Source organism: Pimephales promelas, chromosome 8 (assembly GCF_988280905.1).
Source record: "Pimephales promelas chromosome 8, fPimPro1.hap1.1, whole genome shotgun sequence".
NCBI classification, from domain to species: Eukaryota; Metazoa; Chordata; class Actinopteri; order Cypriniformes; family Leuciscidae; genus Pimephales; species Pimephales promelas.
This window is the reverse complement of record NC_142776.1, coordinates 9,326,809-9,341,566: the sequence shown is the minus strand read 5'-3', so window position 1 is coordinate 9,341,566 and position 14,758 is coordinate 9,326,809. Positions and strand designations below refer to the sequence as shown.

Genomic DNA, 14,758 nt, shown 5'->3' with positions numbered 1-14,758 from the left:
ATAACAGTTCTTATTTTTTGTCTAGTCTCTTACCCCCATTTTCCATGAGGAAAGATGGTTCAAATTATCTACCACAAGATGGCAGACCTGATTCTCCCGTCTATTCTTTACAACTTTCTCGTATTTCAATCATGATTTCAGTGGCACCTGCAGTGATTAAGAATGTCTGAAATAATGAAAAGAGGAAACCTTGGGCCTAGTTTAAAACAAACAAAGTTCTTAGAAATGATATCATTTATTTTAATTTATTTATTGTATTTAATGTAATCATTTTGGGTTTATACATTTATGAGTGTTTAGGTTTATTCTCTAAAAATCAATGTGTAACCATTATGTAGAAATTACAAAAATACTTTCCTTGGACCATAAATGGCCGCGGTCCATCATGGCCTCCTAATCATCCCATGTAGGCTACTAATTGGCTTCATCCCCCTGCCAACTCTCCACCAGTAAGCTGGTGTGTGGTGGCCGTTCTGGTGCAATATGGCTGCCTTCATATCATCCAGGTGCTGCATTGGTGGTGGTTGAGGAGATTCCACCTTCTATGTAAAGCGTCTAATAATAATTATTACAATTATTTTATACTTCAATTTCTAAAACCTAATAAATATAATTATATTAATTTATATTAATACATTTGATAAATATTAATTTATTTATAAATTATATACATTATATTAATTTATACATTAATTTCTAAAAATCATGCTTAAAAATGCAAGGATCAATGCTTTTAAAGAATGTTTATTTGATCTCAATCATCACTGTATATACTGCATGCATTTTGATGCAACACGGAAAAAAATAATTCCACATAATTTCTTGGCTCATTTAGGAACATTTTATTGATTTATTGAAAATTTCCCTCCGCTGACTGGGTCACTCTCAGGAGTTCAGTGAATTCAAGCATGGTACTGTAGGTTGCCACCTATGAAATTTCCTCACTACTAAATATTCCACAGTCACTCTTAGTGGTATTATAACAAAGTGGAAGCAATTGGGAACAACAGCAACCCAGAGTGGGGTCAGTGTATGCTGAGGTGCACAGAAGTCGCCGACTTTCTGCAGTGTCAATAGCTACAGTGGGGTGAGATAAGTCTAAACAGGTAAATATTCAATCTTTCAAAACAGTCTTTAGAAAACTCAAGGAAAGAGTTCTATAATCCTGCAATAAGGCCAGCTGCAAGTGTGAGGTTTAAATGCAAACAGTTTAACCTTAAGACAAAATCCTAAAACACATTTGCAAACTTGTTTTAGGATTTTGTCTATAGATTCAATAAACTGCAAAAAAAGACATTTTATAAGTCAAGCTTTACAAAAAAAGGTTAAACTGTTATTGTCAGTATACTACAGCTGTGACATGTAAAAGCCACGAATCTTGAGCTGATGAAACTAACAACCATCTTTCAAAGTGAAATGTGCAAACTTGACCAGTCTGAAACACTAAGCTATATTACTACACCCTATAGGAAAAGATAAAAAATTTTTAAACTACGCTGAAGCCCTGCTTCGTGACTAGTATGAGAGGTGCTGATTGATTTGGAGGTTCAAGCCTTCATGGACATATAAGGTTCTGGTCTCAAAAGAAGAAGACCACACAAGCTGTTCTGTAAACAGTGTCCCCTGCTTGTCTGCCCCAAATGAGAGCCTCTCCATTCTAAGACACAACGCATAGTTGTGTTCCTTCCACACCACTGAATATCCCGCATGCATATACTAAGGGAGGTCCCCTCTGTCACACCCACTGTTGTTTTACTGTTTCAGAATGTGTTATGCGTACGTGTCGTTGTCATAATTCAAATGCAAGGAGGAGATTAAAAAACATGTTTATTAATGGTGAAATGTATGACTTGTGTACTCCAGTTTAGGCTTTTTTTATTGTGTTTTATGGTCATCCAGGAGCACCACTGCATATCTATCATGTTAACACTCGGCAGAAAATGCAGTTTAGTATGTTTACATGTAAGCACTAATAGTCTTGAGGCTCTATAACTGAAGCCTTGACTAAGATTCTGGTTTTGATCATAGGTTTTGGCACATTATTATACAATTAAGGGTAGGCTACATTCAAATTAAATACATATTACATTTTATTATTAAATTGTTTCGATCTTAGGTTATATGTGTCACGGTGCGGGTTCAGGCGGAAGGAACAGGCAGAGTCCAGAAAGCTCCAATACAAAAAGGTTTTAATCATAAAGAACAGGATACAGGCAGGCGGAACACAGGGTAACAGTAACAACGATCGACAAAGACTGAATAAAACAGAGGGAACTAAATACACTGAAGAATCAAACATAATGAGTTGAAGACAGGTGAAACAGATGAACAGGACGCTGAACGGGAGGCTGATGAGGGAGTGAGTTCAGGTGTGCAGACAAGAGGATCATGGGAAGTGTAGTGCTGGAGACGCAGACAGGATGGTGCAGACGAAGACTGTGACAGAACTCCCCCCTCCCGGGAGGCGTGACCTCACGCCGCATAACAGAGGAAGGAGGGGGGACGAACTGGGGGCTGGGCGGGGCGTGGCCAGGGCGGAGCAGGCTGAGGGCGTGGCCAGGGCGGAGCAGGCTGAGGGCGTGGCCAGGGCGGAGCAGGCTGAGGGCGTGGCCAGGGTGGAGCAGGCTGAGGGCGAGACCAGGGCGGAGCAGGCTGAGGGCGTGGCCAGGGCGGAGCAGGCTGAGGGCGTCCCCAGGGCGGAGCAGGCTGAGGGCGTCCCCAGGGCAAAGCAGGCTGAGGGCGTGGCCAGGGCGGAGCAGGCTGAGGGCGTGGCCAGGGCGGAGCAGGCTGAGGGCGAGACCAGGGCGGAGCAGGCTGAGGGTGAGACCAGGGCCGAGCAGGCTGAGGGCGAGACCAGGGCCGAGCAGGCTGAGGGCGAGACCAGGGCGGAGCAGCTGGAGGGAGGACCCCTGGTGGAGCCGATGGTAGTGGGGCTGGCAACACCAGGGGGCCGACTGACAGGGGCGGAGCGGATGGGAGAGGAGACCAGGGTGTAGCTGAGGGACCGACGATGATGGGTGCTGAGGAGGGACCGAGGGAGCAAGGGGACACCGCAGGCTCTGGTGACCGAAGTGCTGATAGGGGCACAGAGGGACACGGTGAGGTCAGAGTGCGTGAGGGCTGACGGGTGACTGGAGGGAGTGAGGAGTCCAACTGAACCGGGGGGGTGACATGACGGGGCGGAGCCAAGGGAAGGAAGTCCAAAGGTGAAGGGAGGATGACGAGGGAGTGCAGGGAGTTCGGAGGGACGAGGGAGCCTGGCCGAGCTGGTGGACTGTGGGACCATGGAGGAGCTGAGGGAGGTAGCAGCCACGGGGGAGCCGATGGGACCGGGGGCCGAGGAAGTGTCCAGATAGAGGAGGTGTGAAGCGAAGGCCGGGGAAACACGGACCAGGCTGGTTGAGGGGAGCTGAAGGGCAGGAGAGAAGAACGGGGACAGATGAGAGGAGGCGGGAGAGGGAGGCAGGGTGGGATCCTGGTCTCGGGCTCTGGCTGGACGATCTCGGGCTCTGGCTCTGGCTGGACGGTCTCGGGCTCTGGCTCTGGCTGGACGGTCTCGGGCTCTGGCTCTGGCTGGACGGTCTCGGGCTCTGGCTCTGGCTGGACGGTCTCGGGCTCTGGCTCTGGCTGGACGATCTCGGGCTCTGGCTCTGGCTGGACGGTCTCGGGCTCTGGCTCTGGCTGGACGATCTCGGGCTCTGGCTCTGGCTGGACGGTCTCGGGCTCTGGCTCTGGCTGGACGGTCTCGGGCTCTGGCTCTGGCTGGACGGTCTCGGGCTCTGGCTCTGGCTGGACGATCTCGGGCTCTGGCTCTGGCTGGACGGTCTCGGGCTCTGGCTCTGGCTGGACGGTCTCTGGCGCTGGCAGGACGGTCTCTGGCGCTGGCTGGACGGTCTCGGACGCTGGCTGGACGGTCTGGACGGGGCTGGTCGAAACCAGCGAAGAGGAGAGCCCCGGCTCGGCGGGGCTGGACGGAACCAGTGGAGAGGAAGGCTCGAGCGTTGGAGTGGGGCTGGTGCCGTCATCGATGGTGTAGGGAGATCCGCAGGACACCAGCACCCACTCCACATATGCTGCGAAACTCCCCGGGGGACCGTTCCCGGACAACTGCGCTCTGGTGGCGGTGTTGAGGCCAGCATAAAGAAAGCTGCGGAGGCTGTCGTCCGGGAAGGTTGTGGATGGAATGAGGGAGAGGAAATCCGTCAAATGGTCCTCCAGGGACCGGTCCTCCTGCTCCAGGCAGAGAAGTTGAACCGCCACGAAGGAATCCATGTTTAATCCCAATTTGGGGGTCGATCGTTCTGTCACGGTGCGGGTTCAGGCGGAAGGAACAGGCAGAGTCCAGAAAGCTCCAATACAAAAAGGTTTTAATCATAAAGAACAGGATACAGGCAGGCGGAACACAGGGTAACAGTAACAACGATCGACAAAGACTGAATAAAACAGAGGGAACTAAATACACTGAAGAATCAAACATAATGAGGTGAAGACAGGTGAAACAGATGAACAGGACGCTGAACGGGAGGCTGATGAGGGAGTGAGTTCAGGTGTGCAGACAAGAGGATCATGGGAAGTGTAGTGCTGGAGACGCAGACAGGATGGTGCAGACGAAGACTGTGACAATATGTGTACAGTGAAATTGTTTTTCATTTCTTTAATACAGAACATATTTGTACATGGACTTTGATAGAAGAACTAAACGTATTTGTCCTTGTTACACCTAGTAATAACTATAAATGATACATAATTACATGCAACTTACACTAAACTAAACCCTAATCCTAACCCTACATATTTATTATTATTACTCAGCACTTTAATGAATAATTATACTGTATGCAAGGACACTATAAAATAAAGAGTAACCAAGAACTGCTGTTATATTTAAAAGGTATCGACTCTTTGCCTGGCTTATACCTGGCTCTCATATCAACCCATTCTTCATTCTGGAATATTCCTGCCATCATAATTTCTCTCCTGTTGTTTTCATCCAGTTGTTCCTCCAATGAAACAGCTGACTTGTAATCAGAACATGCATCAAAAGATCTAAAATATTTTATTTTGTGACTAAAAAAGTTTATTCACTTCAGGCATCATCTTTAGTCCAGTTAGTTCTTTTCAGCCTAACAAATGAAGTCATGTGTTAGTAATCGAAGCATTCTTGAAGGAAAGAGCAATGACATTTTGCTTTGCTCTTGAATAAATTCTTATTGATGGATTTTTTGTTGTTTTTTTAAAAAGTTTAGCCAAACTGAGTACAATAAATACTGCTAAGGTCACAGTTTACCCGTATGTGGCCTGTGCAAATAAATACTGTAAAAGTATGTGTGAGAAGTTGACTATAAATTTAGCACTTCTCAAATGGATAAATTAGGTATTATGTTTAAAGGTAAATTAAAGTGATGTTCTCTTTCTTTACTTTTGATAGTTTTTAAAATCAACCACATGTATTTGGCTTTGTCATGGCCTACGCACTTCATTAAAAGTGTAAGCTTAGATTCCAGGACAAGAAAGATGTTTACAGCAGAGTAAAGCAGTGAATGACTGATGAAAATATGTAAAGTGGCAGTTAAAAATGAGATGCTCACTCTTTTTGTTTGTTCCCAATAAGTCTGGATAATGTTGTTCGGCAAAGCCAAATACTCCTGTCCTGAAAGAAGCAGAAGTGAGGGTCTTTTCATATGCTTGAACCATTGTTTTGTTGTTAACAATAGAGTCTGGATTTTGCTGACCAGAGCTTAAAACCCACACAATAGTAACGTGTCAGCTTTTTGCACACAAAATGAGACTTTATTTTTAAATGTACTATTTAAATGTTTCTCTTGGTGGACATCTAATGAAGGGGAACATTTCTTTATCAGATGTCAGCGGTTATCGCACCCGGTCAGATTATGTTCTATCCATCATGACTCATGACAACACATCCAATTTCATCATTATGGTTATCTCTATAAGACTTGTATTGTCATTGAGGATTGGACTCCCAGTCTCCCTCAGAATAAAATGGAGATCAATTTAAAGATTTGAGTTTGACTGTTTCAAACCAGCAGCAATGGAAATTCACTCACCACTGAAGCAAAACAGCACAGGAAGCTATTTTATCTAGGATACATTCCCATGTTGTGTCCATCTTCCACACACGCACGACGATTAGAAGAGTAACAGTGAGTTTCATTTCCATATAAGGCTGCCCATGTAACATTTTAATATAAACTGTTGGAGACATGCAACTCAACCCTGATTGGTGAAATGCATCTTCAAAATGGCCCAATGAGGGCCTTCATTTATAGAGGTCATAAAGCTAGGCATCCAAAGAAACACCCACGTAATAATCAGAATACTTCTTTTATGGTTTCTGTCCAAGCACCAACGTAACAGTGTCTAAAAAACATGGATGAGCCTGAGATTCTTTTCCTTTCCTCATTATTAAGCTATCAAAAAAGAAATGTTTAATGGATGTAATTCCAAATCAGGGAAATGATGATAGACTGAAGATTTTTATCTGTGTTGTCCTTAACACAATGATGAATCAGATTCAGATGCTATCTTGCCATCTGTTTACCTCCTAGCTCTGTTCTGCTGTGTTGGTGCCCATGCACTGGAAGTGTTTCCCTAATAAGGCAATGGTGTTTCCCCGTTTGATGCCACACAGACATGAAATGTGTTCCTGTCTCCAATTAACCTATTATAGAATGGAGTCTAAGCTCTTAAACAATCCGATTACACTCCCCATACTCACATATCTCTTTCCTTCCCTCTGTCCTTTCTCTACTCTCTGTTCTCTCCTCCCTCTTTCATTCTGGTCCAGAGGGGTTGTCCCAAGAGTAGTTGGAGTGGGGAAAACAGAGAGTTGCACAGTGACTGGAAGCCACAGACAGAGCAGGACCTCCACAGATCAGTGGAATCCTGAAGGAACGTTTATTCAACTGGACACCCAAATCCATTTACAGCTCGTGGGACCGCAAGGAACTCCTACCAAAGGAGAAGAAAGGGATTGACGAAAGGAACTTTCTTAAATTAGCTTCATTTTCTAGAGGTTAGCGGAGGAAGACAGATGACAGACTTTAGGGCAGCTCTAAAGCCCCGGTCGGGGCCTAAGCCGGGGTCTGAAATCAAGACAAGCACCCCAACGAAGGTTGACTTCAGATCATTGCTCAACAAGAAAGATGGTTCATCCAAAGCACCTGCTGCCACACCACCCCCAAGCAGCGCACCTTCAGGCTTCAGGTCTGTCCTGAACAAAAAGCAAGCACCAGAACCAGAGAAGACTGAGGAAAACGAACAGAATCCATCAAAACCAACACTCAAGACACCCCAGAAGGAAAATCGAAGTGGTGTCAATGGCGTAAATGGTGGCGAAAAGGTGAATGTAAAGGAAAACCCGACAACAGAGAAAAAAAACAGCAGCAATGATGTAGGGACAACTGAAATCAAGGAAAAAGCCAGTCCCAAGAACAAGACAAATGATGGACAAATAACAGAGACAAACGATAAAAAGGCAAAAGTGGTGAACGGAGGAGAGAAGGATGCTGGAAAGACGCCTGTTTTCACACAGACTCTCGGTGACATCACTGTGGTGGATGGAGAGAAGCTGAGGTTAGAGTGTCAGGTGACCTCTGACCCCCAAGCTGTCATAACCTGGATACTTGATGGGAAAATCGTGAAGGCATCCAAGTTCATCATCTTATCACAGGAAGGTATAAAAGTTAACTACAATTTTAAAATAACAATGCAAAATTACTATTGATCTTGTATTTTCTGAACAGTCTTGATTGATAGTCCAATGTAATGTGGTAACCTTGGGTCTGTATAGAGTTACACTTTTAAAAACAAAAATTCCAAAAGGGGGATTTCACAGAGATGCCATAGAAGAACTATTTTGGGTTCCCCAATGAACTTTTCTTAAAGGGATACTCCACTTTTTTTGGAAATAGGCTCATTTTACAACTCCCTCAGAGTTAAACAGTTGAGCCTTACCGTTTTTGAATCCATTCACCCGATTTTATGATATTTAGAAGAATATCAGTAACCAGACAGTTTCTGGTGGAAGTCAATGAGACCAGAAACTGTCTGGTTACTGATATTCTTCTAAATATCAGAAAATCGTCTGAATTCGAAAATGGTAAACTATTTAACTCTGGGGGAGTGGTAAAAAGAGCCTATTTCCAAAAAAAAGTGGAATATCCCTTTAAATGAATCCTATTATCTAAAGAACCTTTTTTTCCAATATAAAAGAACATTTTCTGCAATGGAAAGGTTCTGTGGATATTAAAGGATTTCATTGTCATGGAACCGTCAATGTTTTATTTCAAAAAGTGTATTTATTTATATGGACAAGCTTAAACCCTGTCTTCCTAAGTTCCTTCTTTAGTGTTCTGAGTTGTGTTGTAAATCACATACTGATAGGCTTGATCTTAAAGCTGAGGCTGATTCATGGCCAACTGGAGCACACAGTGAGTGTTATCTTGGCTCTTAGGTTATTCGATCTGAGGGTTTAAGGTCTCTCTATCCCATTTCACTGACATGAGACGGAATGATCATCTGGTCACAATTAGAAAGTTCTGAAATAGCAATAAAGGATTCCCTCCGGGTCTAAATCGCACAGGGATGTGATGGGTGTCCCCTACACTAATGCATTTGCCAGTACTTTAAGCTCTCTGTTGTTCTGGTGGAATTTGTTTATAAAGCAGGGGCCTTAAGCACTTTTTGAAAGAAATTTTCCCAAATGCAATTCTTGGGAAATTCTCTTTTCTGAAGAAGAAAATGACAAGCCTTATATTTGGCAATAACAATCCAACAAATTCATTGAACATCTTACCTTTGGGACTTTAAGATAAGTTGGAGGTTATCATAGCTTCAAGAGGTTATAGAACAATATTTTCCGGAATTCAAATTCTTCTGAAGTTTTGACAAACAATCTTAAGAAAAAAGCTAAGAACTTTATTAAGAGATGTCCAAATATGGTTACATTTTATTTTGATGGTCCACTTTAGATACTTTAATAACTATAAGTAACTTTGCAACTGCTGTACATGTCAACAAACTCTCATTCGAGTATTAGTAGACTCTTAGGTTAGAGTTTGGGACTTATACAGACTTATAGTCATAGAATGTCTGTTGGGGGACCATCACAATAAAGAGTTAGCAGACAGTCTACTAATACTCTAATTATAGTTAGTTGGCACGAGTTACTTGTAGTTAATGTCACAAGTGGACCATCAAAATAAAGTGTTACCTAAAGTATTATTAACTTTATTTTTAGGGATAGTTCACCCAAAAAAAAAAAGCGTTCTTCTGGACACAAAAATATGTTGCCCGATTGACTTTCATAGTATTTTTTCCCCCCATACTATGGAAGTCAATGAGGTCCATCCACTGATAGGTTACCAGCATTTGTCAAATGATCTTCTTTTGTGTTCAGCAGTAGAGAGAAATTCACAAAGGTGTGGACCAACTTGACAGTGAGTACATGATGAGTGTATTTTTATTTTTGGGTGAACTGTCCCTTTAAGTTAGAAAATATCAGTTAAGAACACCAGCACCATCTTCTTACATTTTTATCAGACATTTGTGAAATATTCATATGAATCATTTGTGCTAGTGGAATCATTTACTTTTTACGTTTATGGAGAACGACTTCAGAATTTGACGTTTTTTGATAAATTAGGTAATAGCCGAGCTAAATTCAAAAGCAGAAATTTGACTTGAAAACAAAGCTTCAGTCATAAAACTATTTAGTTGTAAACATCTGCGTGTTTACAAGGACAAAAAACTTGTCGTTCAATTCTACCTCTTGTTTTTACATCAGGTGAAAAGTGTTCCCTTACAATTGACAAGGCTCTACCAGAGGATGAAGGGCGATACACATGCAGAGCAGAGAATGCACGTGGTAAAGCAGAGTGTTCCTGTATGGTCACTGTTGATGGTAAGTGTCTTGTATCCAAGAGTTCTCTTTATCCATTGGAAACATAGTAGCTATTGAGAGAGGGTGCAACTATAACGAATTCCTCCCAAAACTGATAATCAGGATTAATGTGTTGTGTTGCATTCTTCTAGATCCTTCAGACCCATCAGCAGATAAGAAAAACAGGAAGAGCCCTTGTGCAACTCCCACAACAGAAAGTGAGTAAGGACACCTGTGGCATGTTTACTTGGTCTGTTAGTTATTTAAAGGGATTGGTCACCCAAAAATGAAAAGTTGCTCATCCGTTACATCGTTTCAAAAACTGTTCCATTTCTGGAACGTAAAAACAGACGTTTTGAAGAATGTTCACGCTGCCCTTTTCCATATGGGGAAAAGTAATTGTCAAGCTCCAAACATTATTCATAAAAGTAGCCCATGTGACTCATTGATATGAACATTCATCATTCACCACATCTTGTTCCAAACCTGAATGCATTTCTTTCTTTTGCAGAACATCAAATATATTTTGACAAAAATCTGTTTTGGTTCCCATTGATTTCCATTGTATTTTTTTTGTCCATTTAATGGAGGTCAGCGGGAACTGAAACTGTTTGCTTACACAAATTCTTCTTTCATGTTCCAAAAAAGATATAACGTCATGGAGGTTTGGGTTATTATACAGGATCATTTTGGGGTGAACTATCCCTTTAAAGTAATACAGTTCTGTACATAATCATCAATAGAAAAAATAATATCTGCTGTTGCGGACTAATCTTCATGCATGGTTTGAATGGTTGCATAGGAATTTTTTTCTTTTTATTTTTTTTCAAAAATCTTGTTTGCAACAAACATTAATAACTATCCAGGCTTGGCATACTATTAATAGGCCTTGTGTTTGTTTTGTCCCTCTTGAGGATGACCATAGTGAATATTTCAGTAACCTTCCAAAAACCACAATAATTCACTATTAAACACCATTTCCTAAACCGTATTCTCGGAAAACCCGCGCTGTGTGAAATGAACCTTAGTCCAGATTTCCCTTTCACAAATATTTGTAATTTGAGAAGATGACCCCATAGACAGGACAATGGCCCTCACGCACACTCTATCCATGGAGGATTTTCGTATCTGATGGCAGATTGAACGTGTGTTGCTCAAATGGTTTCCCTGTCACACTAGATCCTGTGTTTTAATCCATGTGATTGTGGTGGAGTAAAAAATAAACTCAGCCGAGAGTGTTTTGGAACATTAGGCAACCCGTTTTAGTGCTGCATTTGTTCCTCTAGTATTTCGTAAGCATAGCAGCCTTTAAGACATGAGCAGCCCACCTTTACATTACAGTCATGTTCTTAACAAACAATGTCAACGTGATTTACAATTTATGGAACAAAAAGCATGTAACAGACAAATACCAGGACATCCAGCTGAAAGTATTCAGTGCTTGTGGAAAAAACTCAGGTGTGTCCAAGCATAAGAGATGGAATGAAAGATAGGAGACAGAAGAGAAGGCCTAAAATGGTAGACTTCTGTGAGCTGAAACACATAAAGATCTGACTGTCCTCTCTGTCTTCCTTAGCCCTGTTCTCCCCCTCTCCCATTCTCTCTCTCTCTCTCTCTGTTTGGACTGTGCTGGAGTATTAGTGGGGTTTACATGTTGCATTGTTTCTTGACGGCGATCAAACCTTAAATAAATAGTGGAGAGAGAGAGACACTGCTTCCTGGATCTTGGAGACCCTATATTTAGCATGCCCATATAAGGGGAATTCCAGCGAGACAGTGTCCACACAGACACTCTTTCCCTGGATGCTGATCGGGAGTGGCAGTTTCCTTAGAACTCCTGTCAATTCGTAGATCATCGCCCACAGATGAATATCTTGATTAGTCATTTCCTTTTACATGGTGCAATGATATATCAGTAATGTCAACATGGTTGATTATGTAGTGGATTGGTTTGGAGAGTAAGTCATTTATCAATTTTAAAGGAGTAGTTCACTTTTGAAAATCAACTCTTGTTGATAAATTACTCACCCCCATGTTATCCAAGATGTCCATGTCATTCTTTCTTCAGTTGAAAAAAAAATTAAGGTTTTTTGATGAAAACTTTCAGTGCAAACGGTTCAAACGATTCCAGACGATGAATAAGGGTCTTATAAGGGTAACGATCGTTAATTTAATAAATAAATAAATAACAAAGTTTAAGTTTTATAAGCTCAAATGGTCGCCTTGCTCTGTTCTGTGACGCACGTTTGTGACTCTCCTGTTCAAACTCGTTCATCAAAAGGAACGAATCTTTTTCCGAGTCATTTGGTTCATTTAACGAACGAAACGAATGAATTGACGAGTTCGAACAGGAGAGTCACAAGAGTTGCGTGCTTCGCAGTACAGAGCAAGGCGAGCAATTTGAGTTTATAAAACTTAAACTTTGTTATTTATTTATTAAATGAGCGATCGTTTCGCTTGATAAGACCCTTATTCATCCTCTGGAATCGTTTAAAGCCCATTGAACAGTTTGCAGTTTGCACTGAAACTGTCTTTCGGACCTTGAACCGTTTGGTTCCCACTGAAGTGCATTATATGGATAAAAATGCTGGAATGTTTTCATCATAAAACTTAATTTCTTTTCGACTGAAGAAAGAAAGACATGGACATCTTGGATGACATGGGGTGAGTAAATTATCAGCAAAAGCTTTTTGAAAATTCTGACATTATTTATACACCCTCAAGTCGTTCCAAAAATGTATGACATTCTTTCTTCTGTGGAACAAAAAATAAGATATTAGGAGAGATGTCACTGTCTTTTTTTTAAATCCAGACGATGTAAGTCAATGGTAACCAAAACTGTTTGGTTATATTGTCATTCTTCAGAACAGTAATAGAGGTTTGGACCGGCATGAGGATGAGTAAACGGTTATCATTTTTGGTCAAACTATCCCTTTTGATCAAATGTTTGTTTCAATAATTATGTAAATATGTCTCCCTAAAGATATACAGTGTAACTGTTTATCTGTCTTACATCAATACATGCTCTATATCTTCTGCAGATGAAGCCAGAATAAAGAAGAAACCAGCTCCCGCCAAACAGTGTAAGAATATCTTCCCACTGAAATGTACATAATCATACTAATCTGAGGAATATTTAAATGCCTTGTATACTTTATAAGCTGTCTTGCAAAATTCTGATAGTAGACAGGCAGAGAGAAAAAATACAGAGTAACAATTTACCATGAGAGTGTTGAATGTGAATTTGTGTTCGCCTATGATGCCATGCAGGTTCTCCGCCTCAGTTTCTGCAGTTCTCTGGAGATCGGAAGATCAGGGCAGGAGAAAAGGTGGAGCTGTTGGGCAACTTTGGAGGATCGGCACCAATAACTTGCACCTGGCTCAAATTTAAAAAGCCGGTAGGAAGAGTTGGAGAAGTACAGAGAGTTTGTAACATGACAGATCCTTGGTTCCCAAACATTTTGAAACAAAGTCCCCATTTTATTGTGATTTTTTTTTTTTCCCCAAACCCTGAAAAACAAAATAAATACAGTACATTTGCCACATAAGCATCTTTTAGCTAGAAAATTTTGGAGCACAACATTTTGCTCTGATCAGGATTTTTAAAGTCCCCGTGAGATCAAAATTGAACCTATTTACGTTGTTAGCGCATTGTCTTGTGGTGAACAATTAATCCGTGCAAGTAAATATATATTTAAAAAAAAATTTACCTTGGGAATCTTTAATCAAAATCTGAAAAGTTACTTCCGGTCTGGAATGGTTTCTTTTTCTGATGACGTAGGTTTCACAGCTGGGGTGGGGAAGTTTGCTATGAGCGAGAGATGGAGAGGAGGAGCGCTAGAGTAAAACCCTGCCCTCTGTTCAATATTCCGTTTCACTTGGAAATACGTCACAGCACTGGAGAAAAATCGTTTGCAACTTCCGGTTCACGGGGATTCGGTCACTGATTTTTTAACATCTTGATCAACCGATACAGATCCCGTTACCAGTTTTTATGGGGATCGGTATTGGTTTACAGTCATTGTTAACTGAACTGTAAAGTAGTGACACAAAGTACTGAAGTTTGATTCATTCAAATAAACTTTAAAAATATTACATTTAGGCCTGGTTTCGTAGACAGGACTAAGATTAAGCTGGGATTAGGCCTTAGACCTTATAACTAACTCAACCGTGCATTTTAGTCTGGTACTAGTTTAAGCCTTGTCTGTGAAACCCGGGGGTTAAATGTAAATAACTACTTTATTCATTTTATTAATAGTAATATATCAAAAGTATAGATTCAATAGTTTATTTTTTAGTAAATACATTCCATGGCTTTTAATTTAGTTAAGCGGTAAAATAATCTAAACATTGAACACCGAACACCCAATTTTAATATAAAATGCAGTCAAGTTAATTCGAAAATGAAAGCCTAAAAGACCTAAAGACCTATATTAGGATACATGATCTGCTCTTCTCTTGTTTAGATCCAGCCAGGAAGTAGGGGCATTTCCATAGAGACCAGAGAGAACAGCAGTCAGCTGACAATCACAGCGAGCGACCAGGATCACTGCGGCTGCTACACTCTAGAACTGCAGAATAAATTTGGCACCAAGCAGGCCTCACTCAATCTCACCATCGTAGGTATGGGAGCAAACAAAAACAGGAAGTGACACATAAAGGCAAGGAAGCAGATGGGATTATGATTGACTGTCACATCACTGTGTGTGTATGTGTGTGTGTGCGTGTGACAAAATGTCCCATGAGGAAAACAGCTTATAAATCGAAATCATAAGGGATGTTTTTGTCTGAATGTAAAAATTCTGAATTTGTTTTGTGATGAGTAAGTTTAGGGGTAGGGTTAGTGTAAGGGTG

At 41.4% G+C, this 14,758-nt stretch overlaps 1 protein-coding gene across 2 annotated transcripts in view; it reads left to right on the top strand.

Annotated features, from left to right (window-relative positions):
- Positions 1–14,758, top strand: part of mylkb (myosin light chain kinase b) — a 59,477-nt gene that overhangs the window by 34,126 nt on the left and 10,593 nt on the right. For both annotated transcript variants that reach the window (XM_039689078.2, XM_039689077.2), the window contains exons 2-7: positions 6,809–7,697; positions 9,809–9,925; positions 10,057–10,122; positions 12,946–12,987; positions 13,175–13,302; positions 14,371–14,527. In XM_039689078.2, coding sequence (XP_039545012.2) covers positions 7,055–7,697; positions 9,809–9,925; positions 10,057–10,122; positions 12,946–12,987; positions 13,175–13,302; positions 14,371–14,527 — 1,153 coding nt within the window. In that variant the 5' untranslated portion in view covers positions 6,809–7,054. The remainder of the gene's footprint in view (positions 1–6,808; positions 7,698–9,808; positions 9,926–10,056; positions 10,123–12,945; positions 12,988–13,174; positions 13,303–14,370; positions 14,528–14,758) is intronic.